The 19111-nt window shown below is 38.2% G+C and overlaps 1 protein-coding gene across 2 annotated transcripts in view; it reads right to left on the bottom strand.

Annotated features, from left to right (window-relative positions):
• The window catches only part of SMC6 (structural maintenance of chromosomes 6), a 70430-nt gene that overhangs the window by 3897 nt on the left and 47422 nt on the right, over nucleotides 1-19111 (bottom strand). For both annotated transcript variants that reach the window (XM_034659878.1, XM_034659877.1), the window contains exons 21-25: nucleotides 12633-12770; nucleotides 11528-11673; nucleotides 7316-7441; nucleotides 4039-4144; nucleotides 783-935 (exon numbers count right to left, since the gene is read on the bottom strand). In XM_034659878.1, the coding sequence (XP_034515769.1) occupies nucleotides 783-935; nucleotides 4039-4144; nucleotides 7316-7441; nucleotides 11528-11673; nucleotides 12633-12770 (669 nt within the window). The remainder of the gene's footprint in view (nucleotides 1-782; nucleotides 936-4038; nucleotides 4145-7315; nucleotides 7442-11527; nucleotides 11674-12632; nucleotides 12771-19111) is intronic.

Genomic DNA, 19111 nt, shown 5'->3' with positions numbered 1-19111 from the left:
ACAAAGAGGATCTCACACATTTAAGGGGAATGGCATTAGAGGAGGCAACTTGGAACACACTAGAAACAGAAGAGGAGAGCGGAAACTGGCAAGAAGACACACACAGGAGACAGAAGAGAGGTCTCTGGTGCCAAATACTTGAAAGAATTGAAGTAATACTAAAAGTTCATTGATGATCTTTGCTACACAAGGTTTGCTGGAGTATTGTAGTCTAAACCCAGATTACAGTGGGCTTAGGAAAGAAAAAGGCATGAAGAAGTTACACAGCCTGGTTAACGGCTGGTTGGTGAGGGCTCACACTGCCTCCGCCATCGTAAGGCATTTACACGTAAGACCTCACTGGAGCGTCTCACCGTAACCCTGTGAGGTAGGAAAGATTAATGACGCTATTTTATGCATGAAGAAACCGAGGTCCAAAGTCCTCTGGGGAAGCAGTGGCAGAGGTTAATCCTTGGTTTATAATTTCCAAGTCAGATTTTCCTGCCCCTTGGGAGGTATCTGCTGCTCTTCTGGTCCAAGCAAGGGTGAGGGAACGCTTACCACTGTGAAAATGGAAGGTGGAATAGGCTAGGGAAGAGGCAGAAGCCCAGGACAGGGTCTCTAGGGTAGCAGGGAAAGCACCAGAATTCTTAGTTCTTCCCTACCACCTCTCACAGACTAAAATGTCATGGCAGGATCCCTTCTCTTATGGGGAAAACTAAAACTAAGGAAAGAATTGCTTCTTTTCAAAATACACATTTCCAACAATAACAAAAATTTGAGAATTCAAAATTTAACACTACCATGTAGACATCAAACTCATCGAGGCATCTGAAAGGAGACTCAGCAATGGACCACAGAGAAAGAATGAAGCAAACTGTGGAAAAAGAACGTTCTCCTCCGGATAAGGCTCTCATGTCGTTGAAAGCAGCTTTGTTTCCCTCTCCAGGCTGAACCTTAAATGAGTTAAAAAACAAAGTGGAGCAAAAATCAGACTAAATTCTTTACAAAAAGGTGGCTAGCATTAGAAAAGAATGGGTTTACAGTAAAATAAATAAATAAATAAAATCATTTAGTGATATGGAAATGACATCTACTTAACAATATTAATTCTGATCCATAAACGTGGGATTTTTGTCTTCTTAACCCGCTTTGGTTAAATTTATTCCTAAGTATTTTATTATTTTCAATGCTACTGTGAATGAAATTGTTTTATTTCTTTTTTCAAACATTGCTAAGTGCTAAAATAATCTTTTGTTACTTGGATTACAGTGACATCTAGTGGTTAAGCTGCTTTAAGTAATTACTGAACGTCAAAAAGACAACAGAACCAACTTAAAGCTCACACTGGCCAAGGAATAACAGCAGCAACGAACTGAAATGGGTAAAATCTTTTTTAAAAATTTCTCTTAATAAGGGCTCAGAGGGACAATAAAAAAGCAATTAATAAAATTAATAACAAACTCTTTCACACAATATCCTCGGGGAGACAGTATAAAATAACATTAGAAGGAATTCTATTTCATTTGGACAGAATTCCAGACATACATGTATACCCATAAGGTGGAAAAACGGGGCATCGTCAGTTTGTCTATCATAAAGTTTTACCATAAGTGTTTTAGCAGACACACATATTTTTCACATCCACTATTTGAAAATTATGTGTCTCTCAAGTAGCATTCATTTACGAAAGGGTTATAAAAAATTCTGAATTTAAACATACACTGAAATTTTTATCATCCATAAGTCTGAATCTATGAAAATCTGAATGAAAAAGCAACTAAGTAGTAAAAAGCCAAACCAAACCAACCAACCAACCAAACTACTCCACATAAAACCAAGAACTAAGTAACAGGATGTGGTCCTTTGCTCCAAAATTGTATTTTGTATCACTTCTAATAAGTGAAGCCCTAGGTTAATTGCGAAGATCTAAATTTTATCCCTGATCTATTATTAACTTATCATGGGACTTTAGTCTCAGTTTCCTTATTTGTAAAACGAAGACTATAGAACTAAAGGATTCTTAAATAACAGGGGTGATAATGTCAGAAGGGCTAGCTTCGGTTGTCCTGTATGGTTAGTTCTGGGGATAAATTATCCAAACACTCCTAAGAGTTTCTTCTTTTTTTCATTTTTATTAGAGTATAATTCATATACAGTAAGGAAGATAAAGCTTAAGTTTTCAGCTCAATTACTTGGTTAATTACTCAGATCAAGACACAGAACATTCCTAGCATCTCAGCAGATACCCTGTGTTTTCTCCCAGTCACTACAAAACCCAAAACGTAACAACTATTCTGCCTTTAATCACCACCATTTAATCAGGTGAATTTTTATCAGTTTTTGAAGAGTTCTGAAGAGTGGAATTGCTTTCATAAACACTGCCAGACAGGTTTCCAAATTAGTTCTATCAAATTATATGCCTGCTGGCAAGGTATGAGAGTTCCAAGTCCACACCCTCACCAACACAGATGTTATCGGTGTTGCTTGTTTTGGTCACACTGGGAGAAGTATTATAGTCATTTATTATGGTGTAAGTTCGTATTTTTCTTTTTTCCTTCTTTCTTTTTTTAGAGAGGGAGAGAGGGGAGAGGCTGTAGGGAAGGGAGAGAAAGAATTCTAAGCAGACTCCACGCAGAGCATGGAGCTTGACGTGGGGCTCAATCTCACAACCCTGAGATCATGACTGAGCCGAAATCAAGAGTCAGACGCTTAACTGACTGAGCCACCCAGGTGACCCAAATTCATATTTTTCTTTTCTTTTTTCTTTTTTTTTTTTTAAGATTTTATCTATTTATTTGACAGAGAGAGACAGCCAGCGAGAGAGGGAACACAAGCAGGGGAGTGGGAGAGGAAGAAGCGGGCTCCTAGCAGAGAAGCCTGATGTGGGGCTCGATCCCATAACACCGGGATCATGCCCTGAGCTGAAAGCAGACGCTTAACGACTGCGCCACCCAGGCGCCCCGCAAATTCATATTTTTCTGATGAGTAATGATACGAAGCACTTTTTCAGGTACTTATTCACCACTTGGATACTTTATGAAGTTCCTCTTTAAGCGTTCTGACCATTTTTAAATGCACTGTCATTCTTTAATTATTATTTTTAAAAAATTTAGATAAGTCTTGTGTGTATGTATTATAAATTATCATTTATTCTAAGTATTAAAATGAAGTATAAAATTTATGGCAACTAAGAGCAGTAAGCAATTACTTAAAAATTTTGCCCCAATTATTTAGAGCGGGCGGTTGCTCTTGACCATCTGAATACATAATTTTTATTTTATTTTATTTTATTTTTTTTTTTTTAAAGATTTTATTTATTTATTTGACAGAGATAGAGACAGCCAGCGAGAGAGGGAACACAAGCAGGGGGAGTGGGAGAGGAAAAAGCAGGCTCACAGGGGAAGAGCCTGATGTGGGGCTCGATCCCACAACGCCGGGACCACGCCCTGAGCCAAAGGCAGATGCTCAACCGCTGTGCCACCCAGGCGCCCCAGAATACATAATTTTTAATGCTATCTCTCATACTCCCTCTTTCAATGCATACAACCATGAAAGAATCCACAAACGCAGACTCTGCAAAGTTGAATATGGTGGCTTTGTTTTTCCAAAAGAGGCTGGATCTACAGACACCTTCAGAAATAAGTACAAAGACAATTACAAGGGATAGAACATCCTTCTGAGAAATCCTTTCTTGGTTCCTTATAGTGATTTCCAGGGTCTATGGACTTTCTAAGTCTACAATAACCCATATAATTTAAAATGCTCTACAAATTCTAAAAAGAAACCTGTGGAGTGGAAAGAGGGTAAACATTTATCACTGAAAATAAAATTCCTAGCTATCTTCTTGGTGGCTGTCTGGGTGGGGGGGTGTACAATGGCAGCGTTAGCCTGTGAGATCAATTTAATTTTCAATACTCTGGCAAACACTAGCCTTAACTTAAAAGTGAGTTCTTTGTTTTCCAAAGACAACAGATTAAAGCTTATCAATGTATTATCAAAAGAAATGCAGCAGCTAATTCTCCAAATAAGTAGCACACAAAGAGTTAAGACACTTACTGATATGCTCAGAGTTTCATTCTTGTGGTCAAAATTCATCTTTCCACAATAAGCCCGCTGAGACAGTAGGTTGTCAAAGTACAATTTGCATCGTAAAGTCAAACACCTTGGAATAAAGAAAAGGGGCACATTAAAAAGAATATAAAGATAAAAAAACCGTCTATTCGTCATGATCTTTAAACCAGCATGTAAGACCAGAGAGAAATATGCCAAAATGTTAACACTGGTTGCCCATTTAATAGGTAGGATTTTAAGATTTTTTTCCCCTTGTCTTTATATTTTATTTGTGTCCCCACATTCTTGCCACTTCATTTCTTTTTATAATAAACAAACATCACAGAATGAACAAAGATGCTATCCCATATTTAATATATTCTATTACATTACAGCCAGTCCATATGAATATATCAATCAATTCCAGCAATTTATATGAGGAATCACCCTAATACAGAAGACATAAATCTTGTTCTTGAGACATTAAACTCTAGAAGTGTTAAGATAATCAGTAAATGACCTATTCATTTGCATATCTCCTCTCGATTTATGGAGACATTAAGGGTGAGGACAATCTCTTAATCGTTCTGTACCTATACTACCTTCCCCACAGCCTGGCACAATGCAAACTCCATTTATCACATGGCATTCCACCTTAAGGAGGACCTTTCCTTCCTTCCTTCCCTCCTTCCTTCCTTCCTTCCCTTCCTTCCTTCCCTTCCTCTCCTTCCTTCCTTCCTTCCTTCCTTCCCTTCCTTTCCTTCCTTCCCTTCCTTCCCTTATCAGGATGGAGTCACAGATTCTTATTTTATTCATGGGGTTACCATCCATTCCTGCCCTCACACGGGCCCAGGTTTGGCCAGTGGGAGCCTCTTCAGGCTGCCTCTTATGTCCCTTTATCATGAGTCCCCGTTTCTTCCGAGCACTTCTTACTTTCTGGCAGAGCAAGAGGCTCATCTGTACCTTCTCTGCCCAGCTCTGGAATCAGCCATTTCTCCAAGGGGGGGAACAGTATTTACAAAATAAGATCTAGATGGGAGGAGACTTCCTATTTTTCTTAACATCTTTGTTCCTTAATGAGACTAAGGTATTTCTTCAGAGTAACTACATTTAATCTTCACCCCAGAAAATACTGATAGCTTGAGTTTTCTTTTGTGACACAGCAACCACAGCTAACTGGTTTTCAGAACTTTCTGTTAACTTCTCTTTCTTCCACTACTGATAAGTATTCCTCAACTGCTTCCATACATGGGATGTCTAAGAGAGACTGTCCTCATAAAATGGCAAGATCTCCAGTGTAAAGAGATAAACAATTTTAAAGATTTGATCATTCTTATTCTACTCCTAAGACTGGATAATGAAGATAAAACATGTCAGTGGTGAAGAAACATATCAAGGTAATAAACGATAAGATGAGTACTTTTATATACAATATTTTGAATATAAATTTTCTGGAAACAATATAAAAACAATCCCCACTGCTTCTGAAAAAGATATAGAAATAGGCATTGGCTGTAGTCTTAGCCTGACACATACAAAACACTAGACAGAATAAACAAGTTTTCAGACTGGATATCAGACAGTACAGGCAATTCCAGTCAAAATGATCTCTAAAATAGGGGAAACGAATGAACTGAGCCTTACAGATGTCCCACATCACTACTTACAGAAAGAGTGAAGGGAAGCGAAAACCCAGGCGGAGCCTGGATGTCTCCCTGTTAGAGAAGACAGAGCTGGGAGTCTGGGGAGGCCCAGCTGCTCCGAGTCTCAAAGCCTAGGAGCACAGCACAGAGAGAACTCCAGAGGACCGACAGAGGGCGCCGAGTCTCAAGCTGAGAACTCTCTCTGCGTGTGTGTGAGGGTGGGGCAACAAACATCCCAAAGCAGCAGAAGCAATCCCCACAGGTCACCTGGAGCCAGGAACAGTCCCAGTTCCCACAGGCAGAAGCCTTCTAACTCACAAGGTATCAGTGGAGTGCCCCGAAGGGCATTGCTTCACAGGCAGGAAAGAGCTGGTCCTGGACCAGCCGCTCAGGTCCCATTTAATGAAACTTACAAGCAACCTCAAAAGGATAAAAATAAATCCTATACACGTGAAGTCCTAATAACATGCTTACAAAACTGAAGGACACATTTCAAAAACTAACCTACAGTTTAGTTAAAGAATATGACCAAACATGCAAAGCCTACTTCTCTTTATGGCATTAACTGAACTTCCTCATACATACTAGATATATATATATATACAGAGAGAGAGAGAGAGAGAGAGAGATAAATATATATAAAAATTATATATATATATATATTTTTTAATTCTATAGTCTCAGGATTATAGAGTTTTGGGTATAAAGACAGGTAAAAAGCAGGTCATTGAGGGAATGACACTGGGGAAAATAGAGGTTAAGTGCAAAGACTAGGACTGCCTCGACTCCAAGTAGGTCAAGGGCCATCCCTACCTATAAACTGACCTCTGGTTTATTTCTGTTGTTTGTGATTTTCACTGGGGTCAATCTATCCCTGAGAGTATTTCCAGGTACATATAATATCCAGTTTCTCTGATCTTGTGTTCATTCTTTCCACCAATATATATCAACTTTCTACTATATTTCAGGTACAGTAGTAGGAACCGGAGACACAGCAGCAAACAAATCAGAGTCTACATCCATCATCATAAACTGAGATACTGCCTCAACAGGTCCCATCAAAAACTTGTATCCCTAACAACACGCAGTGTCCAAGGGTGCAACAGGCTGTTTCAAAGCCAGGGAGCTCCCATTCAAAGGACCTATGTGAGCCTAGACTGAACAGCCACCCCTGAGTTACCTAGTAAAGGGTATCTAATGGAGTAGAAAAACCGGATAAGCTCGCTTTTTAAAAGTCTTCCAATCCAGAATTTGCTGATTAAATCACATGACCTTAAGTACCGGCCAATTAAGGAAGAACTGGCAATTTCTTCTATTTTTTTTTTTAAGATTTTATTTATTTGACAGAGAGAGAGAGAGACAGCAAGAGGGGGAACAGAAGGAGGGGGAGAGGGAGAAGCCGGCTTCCCGCTGAGCAGGGAGCCTGATGCGGGGCTCTGTCCCAGGACCCTGGAATCATGACCTGTGAGCCAAAGGCAGACGCTTAACCAACTGAGCGACCCAGGCGCCCTTGGCAGTTTCTTCTTTCACTGAATCGTGTAAAGTTCTTTGAATTTAATTTTATTATTTATAAGGGATAATAGAAAACAAAAAAAATATGAAAATGTAAAATACGTGGTAATATTTTTAAATGCACTTACCTTCTAAATTGTTGATATGTTTTGTATCTATGAGTCATTATTTCTTCCAGCAATTTAATAAACCTTTTTAAAGTCCTTACTTTATTATCCAGATCAAGATAGGTTTCTCTTGCTTCTTGATACTGCCTGTTTTATGAAAAAATATTAATTCAGTAAGTGTCAGTCGAAGAAACATAAAGAAAAGTAAAATCTTAAATATTTTTAATGGGGAAGAAGGGAGAGTGCAGGGAGTGCCAAGGGGCCCAGCAATAGCAGATGTCCTGTCTCCAGGCAAATTATACTCCCAGAATGAGCACATACTGCCCCGAAGGGAAAGCGCTGCATGCAGAGCTGGGCAGGAGACAAGTCCAGGTCCTGGAGAGGGCAGAGAAAGTACATGAGGAAAGTTCCTGGGGGGAGGGGGTGGTGGTGGTGGCAGACTGGCAGATCTTAGAAAATGCCAGCAAATACACACCTTCTAAAAGTGAAGGGATCACACCAGAAGGCCAGAAATGTTCCCCTTAGTGACAGACGCCAGTGCAAGAACAGAGGGACACAGGGTGAGTATCAGGATCTGCCAACCCCAGCCTGAACAAGACAAGGTCAAACAGGCAGAGAACCCAGGGTCCCTAAGAAGTGCTATTACAAAGGGCAACAGCTCACTGGTGAAGCAGAGGAGAGAAGGTTCTTGACCGAGTCTGAAAGGCATCCTTGGCCAAGGCTCCACAGCTCCCCAACCCAAGCTCATTCAAATGCCCAGTCCAGGAAAATCCATGTAAAAAATGAATAACACAAAAGGTGCAAGTACAGTCTCCACACACAGATGTTAACGAAAGAGGCTTGGGAGAGAGCAGCACGACGCCCCCTACAGACAAAGAAAACTCATCAGAACAATATGGTTACAAAGCTGATGAAAACTGTAATTGAAAACCAAGAATTAAAACAGAACAGAACATGACATAAGCGCTACCAAGAAGAGACATCTCAAAACAGAAAGAAAAGAACTGAAAGAATAGATGAATCAAAGTACTCAGAGAACAGAAGGTGATAACCGGGGAAAGAGGCAGCAGCGAGTCGGAACCTGAAGAATCCGAGCTGGGGGAGAGAGGGGCTGGACAAAAAGAACAAAGATATGAAGGTGAAGTGAGGGCATGATGGACAGGGGAGAAGAGATCATGCAGAAAACACTGACAGACACAGATCAGAAACGAGAAAAGCAAAACCATGGGGAAAAAGGTACCATGGCTAGACAAAATAACTAGAGAAGACAAAGGACATCAGAGCCCTACACAAAACCAATGAAACAACAGCACAGAAAGTATGTAAAAGTAAAATACAAACGAGAAATTTTAAGAGATAAGATAAATTTACAGATTAAAAAAAAAAACAGTGTACACCAAGGAAAGGATCCCAGAATCTGACGTTCTGGACAAGTTACATCACTCATCATAAACAGGAGAAAAAGAATGTTCTATCAGGTTGAACTACCCCTTCAAATTCAAAAGCTACAGAAAACAGTTTTGAAGATGCAAAAACAAAGCCCATTACTTCACATGGCCATTCTTAAGGATGCAATTAATTATAAGACAAACACAATTTCAAATAGCTACGGAGCCCTTTGGAAAAAGATAAACTACACTCTTCACACCAAAAATACAGAAAAGTGAAGAAGTACATAGAAAGTTCACAGAAAAAGATATAAATAAATGGTCCTTAAGGCATAAAGAGATGTCCAGAGTCAGTATAAGTGAAATGGAAATTAAAATTACATTGAGCTATATTCTTTTCTTTTTTTTTTTTTTAAAGGAAATCTACCCGTTGCCAAAAAGAATCTAAGGTTATCACACGCTGTTTAGGCTGAGGGGAAACAGGCTCTCAGGCACATTGTCCTTGGGAGTACAGACAAGCACAGTCCCTAGAAGGGAGTCTTCCAAAATGGAGTCGATGCTTTTAAAACACCCGACTGTACAATAAGACACATGTACAAAATTATTTACTGCGATCACCATTTATAACAGCAAGGGATTAGATTAGAATTCGACTACCCATCAGTAGGAGATGATTCAATACCATGTAATTATAAAAAGCAATGAGAAAATGCCCGTGCACTGACATAAAAAGTCTCTACAATGTATCACTAAATCAAAGAAAGCATCTGTACAACAGTTTTTTTACTGTGCTACCCTTTGTATCTGGCAAGAATGAAGAATAACATATGCTCCCATTACCTTGCATTCACATAAACAATGAAAGCATAGTTAAAAAATTTAATTAGTTAAAAAGAGAGAAAAGTGGTAGAGAGGAGACTGGAGAGGAAGCAGACACTTTTCGCGGTGTGCCCCTTTACACTGAATTTAAAACATGAGCGGGAAGGCCCTCTCAGGTCCTCACTCCCAAGATGACCGAGAAAAGAAGGAATAATACTGGATGTGCCACAAAGGGCCCCTCTGCTGCATCAGCTGCGCCCATCGTGCAGACCGGGACAAGGCCATTAGGAAGTTGGCTATTCATTCGGGACAGGGTAGAGGCCCTCGTGTCAGGGACATTGCCAGAGTGAGTGTCTTCAACAGGTATGTGCTGCCTGAGGTGTGTGCGAGCCAGCCAGTCACAGCAGGGCAGCCAGGCTCCGCTCTTGGGAGGCACCACAGGACCCAACACCCCCACCCCGATGTGGGCCCGCAGGTGGTGCCCCTCGACCTCCAGTAAGGCTGGTGGAAGGAGCCAAGTCCCTCAGGACTGAAGAAAAACTGTTCCCTGGAAAAAAAGTGGAGATTATACTTTATTTGTGTGAGTGTGTGTGTTTACTTTTTTTAAAAAAATTTTTCTTTTATTTAAATTCAATGAACATATAGTGTGTTATTAGTTTCAGAGGTAGAGGTCAGTGATTCATCAGTCTTATATAACCCCCAGTGCTCATTACATCTTGAATGTCCATCACGCAGTTACCCGATCCCCGCACCCACCTCCCCTCCAGCAACCCTCAGTTTTTTCCCTATGCTTACGAGTCCCTTACAGTTTGTGGAGATTATACTTTTAAAAAAAACAAAACGTGAGGTGTAATCTATTTTAAAGAAAAACTACTCTTACTATGTTTGTGTTTCTTCCCATTGTTTTTCACTGTTTCTGACAACAGAACTGAGATCATTCCTGTTCCTGAGCTTTTTATGATGAAAAGCTCCTTCATAAAGTGTAACATGTAATCTTCTACTATAATTCAACCAGCATCCTACAGTTGTACACAATTTCTAATTTTCCAGCATTATGAATAATGCTACAATAAACATACCTGGGCACAAATTGCTTTTCTCATTTTGGATTATAACAACAAAATTACTTGGCCAAATTGAAATTTTTGGAGGCGTTTGACATAAACTGCCTTAATGCTTTTCAGAAAAACTTTAATAATAATCACATCTAACATTTTATGTACCCTACATATTGTTTCTTATGGACTAACTCATTTAATCCTCATAAGCACCCTACAACTATAGGTATCCCTAACTTACAGGTCAGAAAATACAGGTTCAGAGAGATTAGGTAATTTGCAAAAGTCCCACAACTGGAAAAAGAACTGCAATTCAAACCAAGGTACTCTTGCTTGAGAAACTGTGCTTTCTTAAAAATATCCATTTCACTGAAATCCCACTGACATGAGACTGACATTTTTTTTTTCATCTTGACATACATGAAAATGGTTTCTAATGGTTCTGATCTGCATTTCCTTTAATTGCTTGTGAAGCTGAACATTTTTGTCTGTATGAATCTTATAGGTATAAAATGGCATTTATGTTATAATATCACTCTATAATGAATTTTGTTATGATTCAGAAGAAAAAACGTTAGTTTATTACTTTTCTTAACAATTTATTTATTTTAGAGAGAGAATTAGTGTCTGAGTGGGGGGAGGGGAAGAGGGAGAGGAAGAGAGAGAATCCCAAGCAGACTCCCCACGGAGCACGGGGCTCAATCCCATAATCCATGAGATCGTGACCTGAACTGAAATCGTAAATTGGACATTTAACTGACTGGGCCACCCAGGAGCCCCAGTGAGTTCATTATTAATAACACAGATATAAAAAACTAGCTTGGTTTATAACTATAAAACTAGCTTGGTTATAACTTCTAACTATAAGCAATACTCAAACCAAATTTAAGATTTATATATAAACATTTATTTTTTATGTCTTAATAGTATGTATGAAAAATAAAGTAGAAAAGCTACCAACCACTTACCTCATTATTTCCTCTCGATCTCCATGACTAGCATGTTCTGCTTGTATCTTTTGTCTTAATCTATTAATTTCTTTGTCCAGAATTGATGCAGATTTTTTTACTTCTATCCGTTCTGGGCAGATTTGTCTTGCTTGTGACATTTTCTCCTAAGGTTACAGATGTTTAATATCTTTAAAACTTGTGTTTGATACAGTAATTCATTGTACTACTTGGGCCCACAAACGCAAAGTAAAATTCTGAGCTTAGGATCAGGATTTTAGATTTTAATTACTTTTACTATCAATGTTACTTCTTTAAGCCTTATATTGAGAAGAGAGTCTAGACTCTTTATAAATCTTTGAGAGAAAATTGCATTACTATGCACAACTTTAATAATCTGTAAAATCTCCGTATCTTCCTAGTGAAACAAATTTAAAGTGGCAGTTATGAAAGTGTGGCACTTTTCACAACTGAGGTCAGACAGCTTTCTGTGTTTTAGGATGGCCTCTGAACACCAAATAGTACTGAAAACACAAACAAAAAGACTGTTGTATTTTTAAAATATTTAAAAACTCAAAGCACCTTTACACATAGTACTTATTTTATATTCACAACATTCCATATAAGACATAAACAAGTGAGACAAGAGATCAGAGTTTAAAGCATTTTCCTAAGAAGAGCTGGAATCCATCTCTTCTAGTTAGACCAAGTTTGCCTTCAACGTCTCATCTAAAAACAGGGCTGCTGCTGACAGCTGCAAACAAGGGTGTGTAGTAAGCAGGAGCTGAATTCCAGCCCAGTCTACACCCATGCTACTCGGAGGAACTGGTGCCTTTTTCTGACATAAAGCTGCTATCCATTTGCCAACTGGGCATTGAAGGAGCTAGGCAGCTGAGACCAAGTGTCACTTTCCAAATCACTCGGAAGCATGAGATTAGACTTGCTGTCTGAGCTAAAGCCTTCCCCATGGTGAGCAGTCTCACTGATTCATGGAAATAGCTGTCACTCTATACAAAATGGATGTTCAGACCACGTCTCTGTATTTGGAAAGGCAACATTAAGGAAGACACTTCAACAGCCCTGACTAAGGTTGTAAACAAAACATAAAAGAAAAATGCTGGATAACCTCTAGTTCTTTTTCTTTCATATCCAGTTCTCGTTTCTTTTTATTTAAAGTATCCAAGTGTTCTTTCTGTTTTTCCTCGTAATGCCGCTTCCCTCGTTTTTGGTTATCCACTTCAGAATCAGCAAGGTTTAATTCATCCTGTTTGAGGAAAGCCAAAATAATCTTTAAAGAAAAGATTCTTTTAGAAAAAAATTACCAGCATAGGTACAAAACTGACAACAAAGCGGACAGGGTTATGTGTTAGAGGCAAATGTCAGAGCTCACAGCCAGGTGTATGAACGGAAGTGGGGGGTTTCCATAAATTAAGAAGTCACATCCTTATATTCAAATCCTAACATGAAGTCCCCATATATTATGGTGCTTTCAACTTTACTTTGGTGAACAAGGTAGTTTTGTGGAAAGTCACAAAGTTTTAAGCCTGAAAAGACTTAAAACAATGCAAGTGCTGGATATTTCCAGAGGTGATCTGGCTTTTTAAAGAGGTGAGTCAGCGTGGAAGAGAAAAGGATGCAAAGAAATTTACCACTGACTTCTTTAGTCATCATTCTGGAAGTATAACCTTACAATTTTAGCACAAACTGTAATTGTAAAGAAGCTATCCCAAGACCACCTTACAAATAAATAACAGTGGACATGATAAGGTAAAGATGCATATTACAAAGAACAGCAACCCCTAGAAAAAGAAAAGAGCTGTGGCTTAAAAACTAGTGGAAGAGATTATGAAAAGGAACACTAAAAATTACTAGGCTAATCCCAAAAGAAAAACAGAGGAAACAGGAACAAGAACAATTAAAACACAAATAGCAGCTAACCATTTTTTAAAGATTAAGTGCTTTCTTTTTTCTTTCTTTTTTTTTTTTTAAAGATTTTATTTATTTATTTATTTGACAGAGAGAGAGAGACAGCCAGTGAGAGAGGGAACACAAGTAAGGGAGTGGGAGAGGAAGAAGCAGGCTCCCAGCAGAGCAGGGAGCCCGACGCAGGGCTCAATCCCAGGACCCTGAGCTGAGGGCAGACGCTTAATGACTGAGCCACCCAGGCACCCCAACTGCTTTCTTTTTAAGACCAAGTACAAGGCAAGGATGTCTAGTCCCATTCTATTCAACACTGTATTGCAGGCCCAGGCTAATTCAATTAAAATGTATAAAGGAAATAAAAACCGTAGTATAGTAAAACCACATTTAAAAAAGATGACTGGAGCGCCTGGGTGGCTCAGTCAGTTGAGCACCCAACTCTTGGTTTCGGCTCAGGTTATGACCTCAGAGTTGTGGGATTGAGCCCTGCATGGGGATCTGTCCTGAGTGTGGAGCCTGCTTGGGATTCTCTCTCCCACTCTCTCTGTCCTACCCCCACTACCAAATATAGCAATAAAATCTTAAAAAAAAAAAAAAAGGATGATTATGTATGAAGAAATTTCAAAGGAAAAGCTTTTAAATTAATAAGTTTAGAAAACTCACTGGATACAAAGCCAAAACAAAAATAGGTAATATTTCTATATGCTAGGAATAATTTAAAAATTGAAATCTGTAACATTCATTACAGCATCAAAAACATCAAACATGTACCCATAATACATAAAGAACTCTTAAAACTCAACAAGAAAGACACATAATACAAGTGAAAAAAGGGCAAAGATTTGATTAGACATTTTTCCAAAGATACACACATGAGCAATAAGAACATGATAACTGGCTCAACAATATTAGACATAAGGAAAATGTCAATCAAAACCACAAGAACATTTCATCTTTGGGATGCCTGGGTGGCTCAGAGGGTTAAGCATCTGCCTTCAGCTCAGGTCATGGTCCCAGGGTCCTGGGATCAAGCCCCATGTCAGGCTTCCTGCTCAGTGGGGAGTCTGCTTCTCCCTCCCCGTGCCTGCTTGTGCTCTCTCGCAAATAAATAAAATCTTTAAAAAAAAAAATTTCACACCTAACAATATGGTTAAATAGAAAAGGCACACAATAACAAGTGCTGGATTCCAAGGATGTGGAGAAACGGACACTGAAATGTTGGTGGTGGGAATGTAAAGTGGTGCACTTTTGGAAAATAGTTTCAGAGTTTCTTGAAACGTAACATAAGCAGGTAGCCCAACAATTCTACTCCTAGGTATTTATCCAAGAGAAAGAAAAACATGTACATGGATGTTCATAGCAGTAGTACCCACAGTACCATCGACTGATGAATGGATAAATAAAATGTGATAGACAATGGCGTATTACCAGGCAATACAAAGTCACAAACTACTGGTACACCTGATAAACGTTGAAAACATTATACTAAGTGTTCAGTCACAAAAGACCACATATTGTATGATTTCACTGACATGAAATGCCTAGAATAGGCAAATCTATAGAAACAGAAGTAGTGGTTGACAAGTGTGCATTCTGTACACAGAATACAAGTCCTAAATATTTTGTTAGATGTAAACAGAAACATTTCTTTTGAGGAACTGTGAAAGGTGTTGTAGTTTTAATTTCAGCATCCATGCGTTCATTGCTAGTGTATAAAAATACAATTGATTTTCGTTACGTTTATCTTGTATTCTGTGACTTTGCTGAACTCACTAGTTCTAGCAGTTTTCCTGCAGACTCCTTGAGGTTTTTTTCTAAGTAGACAATCATGGCATGTCAAATAGAGTTTTATTTCTTCCTTTACAATCTGTGTAACTGTTACTTCTTTTTCTTGCCATATTGCACTGGCTAAAACTTCCAATACTAACTACACTGAGTAAATGTAGTGAGACAAACATTTTTACCTTCATGCTAACTAGGTTGTTTCTGGTCTTTAATATGTTGAAGAAATTCATTTCTATTTTTCTGAGGCTTTAAAAAAAATCATGAATGGGTGAATATTATCAAATATTTTTCCTGCACTAATTGATATATGATTTCTCTTCTTCAGCCTAATAATACAGTGGAAACAATCTTGCATCTCCAGAATAAGTAAACACCATGTGGTCACTGTGAATAACATATAAAAAAGATATTTATATATTGTTTTTCTAATGAATTATTCAGTGCCATAAATTTCCGTCTCAGCACTGCTTTAGCTGCATTCCATACATTTTGATAAATAATCTTCATTTTTGTTTGGCTCAAATAATTTAAGATTTCTCTCAATACTTTCTCTTTGGACCCTGGGTTATTTAGAAGGATGTTAAGTTTCACGTATTTGGAAATTATCTTTCTATTAAAAGACCTTTAATTGAAGAACTTTCTATTAAAGATTTCTAGTATGAATGCATTATGATTAGGAAACACACCGTATATATAATTTCAATTCTTTCAAACTGTTGGGTTTTTTAATGGTCCAGGAGATGATCTATCTTGGTATACGTGCCACAGGCACTTGAAAATGAGGTGTATTCTGCTGGTGTTAGTAGTCTTCTCTAAGTATTGATTAGATCCTGTAGGTTGATGGTGCTGTTCAATTTTCTAAATCCTTACTGATTTTCTGTCCTATCAATTATGAGGGAGTCCTATCATATTTTGCAGGTTATATGTTCGGTGCAGCTCTGCTGCTTTGGTGCACACACTCAGGATTACTATGTATTCTTGGTGGATTAACTCTTTTGTCATTATATAATGTCCTTCGCTGCCTCTGGTAATTTTTTTTTTAAAGATTTTATTTATTTATTTGACAGAGAGAGACAGCAAGAGAGGGAACACAAGCAAGGTGAGTGTGAGAGGGAGAAGCAGGATTCCTGCTGAGCAGGGAGCCCGATGCAGGGCTCGATCCCAGAACCCTGGGATCATGACCTGAGCCGAAGGCAGATGCTTAACGCCCGAGCCACCCAGGCGCCCCTGCCTCTGGTAATTTTATTTCGAAGTGTACCTTATCAGATTATAATATAGGTACCCCTGCTTTCATTTGATTATTATTTGTAAGATACATAAACTTCCATATATTTATTTTCAAACTGTCCATAGGTTACACGTGAATTGACCTTCTTGTAGATAGCATATATCCTGGTCATGTTTTTAACTTAATCTGCCTATATCTTTTTTTTTTGTAAAGATTTTATTTATTTATTTTCTCAAGGTTTAGAGAGAGAGATAGGCCTGTGAGTGAGAGGAGGGACAGAGGGAGATGGGAGTGTCTCAAGCAAACATTGCACTGAGCATGGGAGCCTGATGCAGGGCTCAATCTCATGACCCTGAGATCATGACCTGAGCCAAAACCAAGAGTCAGATGTTTAACCGACTGAGCCACCCAGGTGCCCTGTGCCTATATCTGTCTTTCAATTATTTACTTAGATCACTTACATTTAATGTAATTTTTCATATAATTAAAGCTTAAGTCATTTGATTGTCTTTTTATCTATCTTCTTTTTCCTGCTTCATGTGGGTTACTTGAACATTTTTTTAGAACTCCATTTTGATTTCTCTCTCTATATATAGTACTTTTGAGTGTATCTCTTTGAATAGCTTTTTTAGTGGTTGCTCCAGGTATTATATTTGTATTATATATTCAACAACATAATCTACTGGTCATAATTTTTACCAGCTTGATTATAAACATACAAATCTTACCTCCCATTCCAGCCCTTTATGCTTCCTTATTTTTTAAAATAATTGTCTTAAATATTTCCTCTACATATTTTAGAATCACTCAGACATTATTAAAATTTTATTTGCTTTTAAACATAATTTTAAAAACTCAAGAGAAGGAAAAGTCTACTGCATTTATGTATGTTTAACTTGTTTTTCTTCCTTCCTGATGTTCCAAAATTCTTTCTTTTATTGTTTTTTCTCTATTTAGAGAGCTTTTAGCCATTCTGTTAGAGCAAGTCTGCTGGCAACACGTTCTCCAAGTTTTCCGCCACCTGAAAATGTTTTAATTTTTCCTTTACTGATAAAAGATATTTATGCTGCAATTAGATTATGGGTTGGCTGGTCTTTCCTTTCAGCACTTGAAAAATGTGTTACTTCCACGTAGTCTCTCTATGGTTTCTGATGAGAAACTGGCTATCACTCAAATAGTCACCCCCCTGCCCCCATAGAGGTAGTCTCTCTCTTGGTGTTTTTTAAGACTTTTTCTTTAGCTTTCATTAGTTTGACTATGATGTGTCTTATTGCGGGTTACTTTGGGTTTATCCTGTTTGGGGTTTACTCACACTTTCTTAATCGGTAAGTTCAGACTTTTTGCCAAATGTGAGAAGGGTGCAGCTATTATTTCTTGGAGTACTTTTTTAGGCCTCTTTTAGGGACTCCAATGATACAAATGTCAGATCTTTGGTTATACAGTCTCACAGGTCCTTAAAGTGTTATTCATTTTTTCAGACTTTTTTTTTTCTTTTGCTTGGTTTATTTTCTCTCTGTTGTTCAGATTTATAAGGGACAATAATGAAAAACTGTGAACAACTACATGTTCAATACATGTGATGAACTTCAATGAGACAATAAAATCCCTAAGTAGAAAATTCAAATAGCTCAGTATCAACTAAGGAAACTGAATCCATTAAGAAACTACAGGCCACAAAGAAAATTACAGGCCAAGATGGCTTTGCTGGTAAACTCTATTATATGTGTAAAAAATAAATAATTCCAAATCTGCAAAAACTTTCAGAAAAGGGAAGGGGAAACACTGCCAAACTTATTTTATAAGGCCAATATAGTCATAAAAAAAAATCAAATACATCACAAGAATCAAAGACTAATGAATAAACATGGATCAAAAATCTCTGAGAGGATGTGATATGTGTATATATATATATATATATATAATATGTATGTAATATGTGATGTGTATACACACACACACACACACACAAATGGAATGTTAGCCACAAAAAAGAAATCCTGCCATTTGCAACAACATGGATGGAACTAGAGAGTATTATGTTAAGCACAGTAAGTCAGAGAAAGACAAATACTATATGATTTCATTGTTATGTGGAATTTATTTATTTATTTATTTATTTTAAAGATTTTATTTATTTATTCGACAGAGATAGAGACAGCCAGCGAGAAAGGGAACACAAGCAGGGGGAGTGGGAGAGGAAGAGGCAGGCTCATAGCAGAGGAGCCTGATGTGGGGCTTGATCCCATAACGCCGGGATCACACCCTGAGCCGAAGGCAGATGCTTAACCGCTGTGCCACCCAGGCGCCCCTGTTATGTGGAATTTAAGAAACAAAATAAATGAACAAAGGGGACAAAGAGAGGCAAATCAAGAAACAGACTCTTAACTACAGAGAACAAACCCAGGGTTACCAGAAAGGAGGTAGTGGGGGATGGGTGAAATAGGTGATGGGGATTAAGGAGTGCACTTGTGATGAGCACAGGGTGTTGTATGAAGTGTTGAATCACTATCTGTACACCTGAAACTAATCTTGCAGTGTGCGTTAACTAACTGGAATTCAAATAAAAACTTAAAAAAAATCTTCGCTAAAATTCTGATCGATTTAAGAACCCCCAAAAGAAGGTTTAGACCGGCAGTTTGTTCATTTAGTTTGATATACAAAGACTTATACAC

Source organism: Ailuropoda melanoleuca, chromosome 4 (genome assembly GCF_002007445.2).
Source record: "Ailuropoda melanoleuca isolate Jingjing chromosome 4, ASM200744v2, whole genome shotgun sequence".
Taxonomy (NCBI): Eukaryota; Metazoa; Chordata; class Mammalia; order Carnivora; family Ursidae; genus Ailuropoda; species Ailuropoda melanoleuca.
The sequence above is the reverse complement of the archived record's forward strand: the minus strand, read 5'-3'. Positions and strand labels throughout refer to the sequence as shown.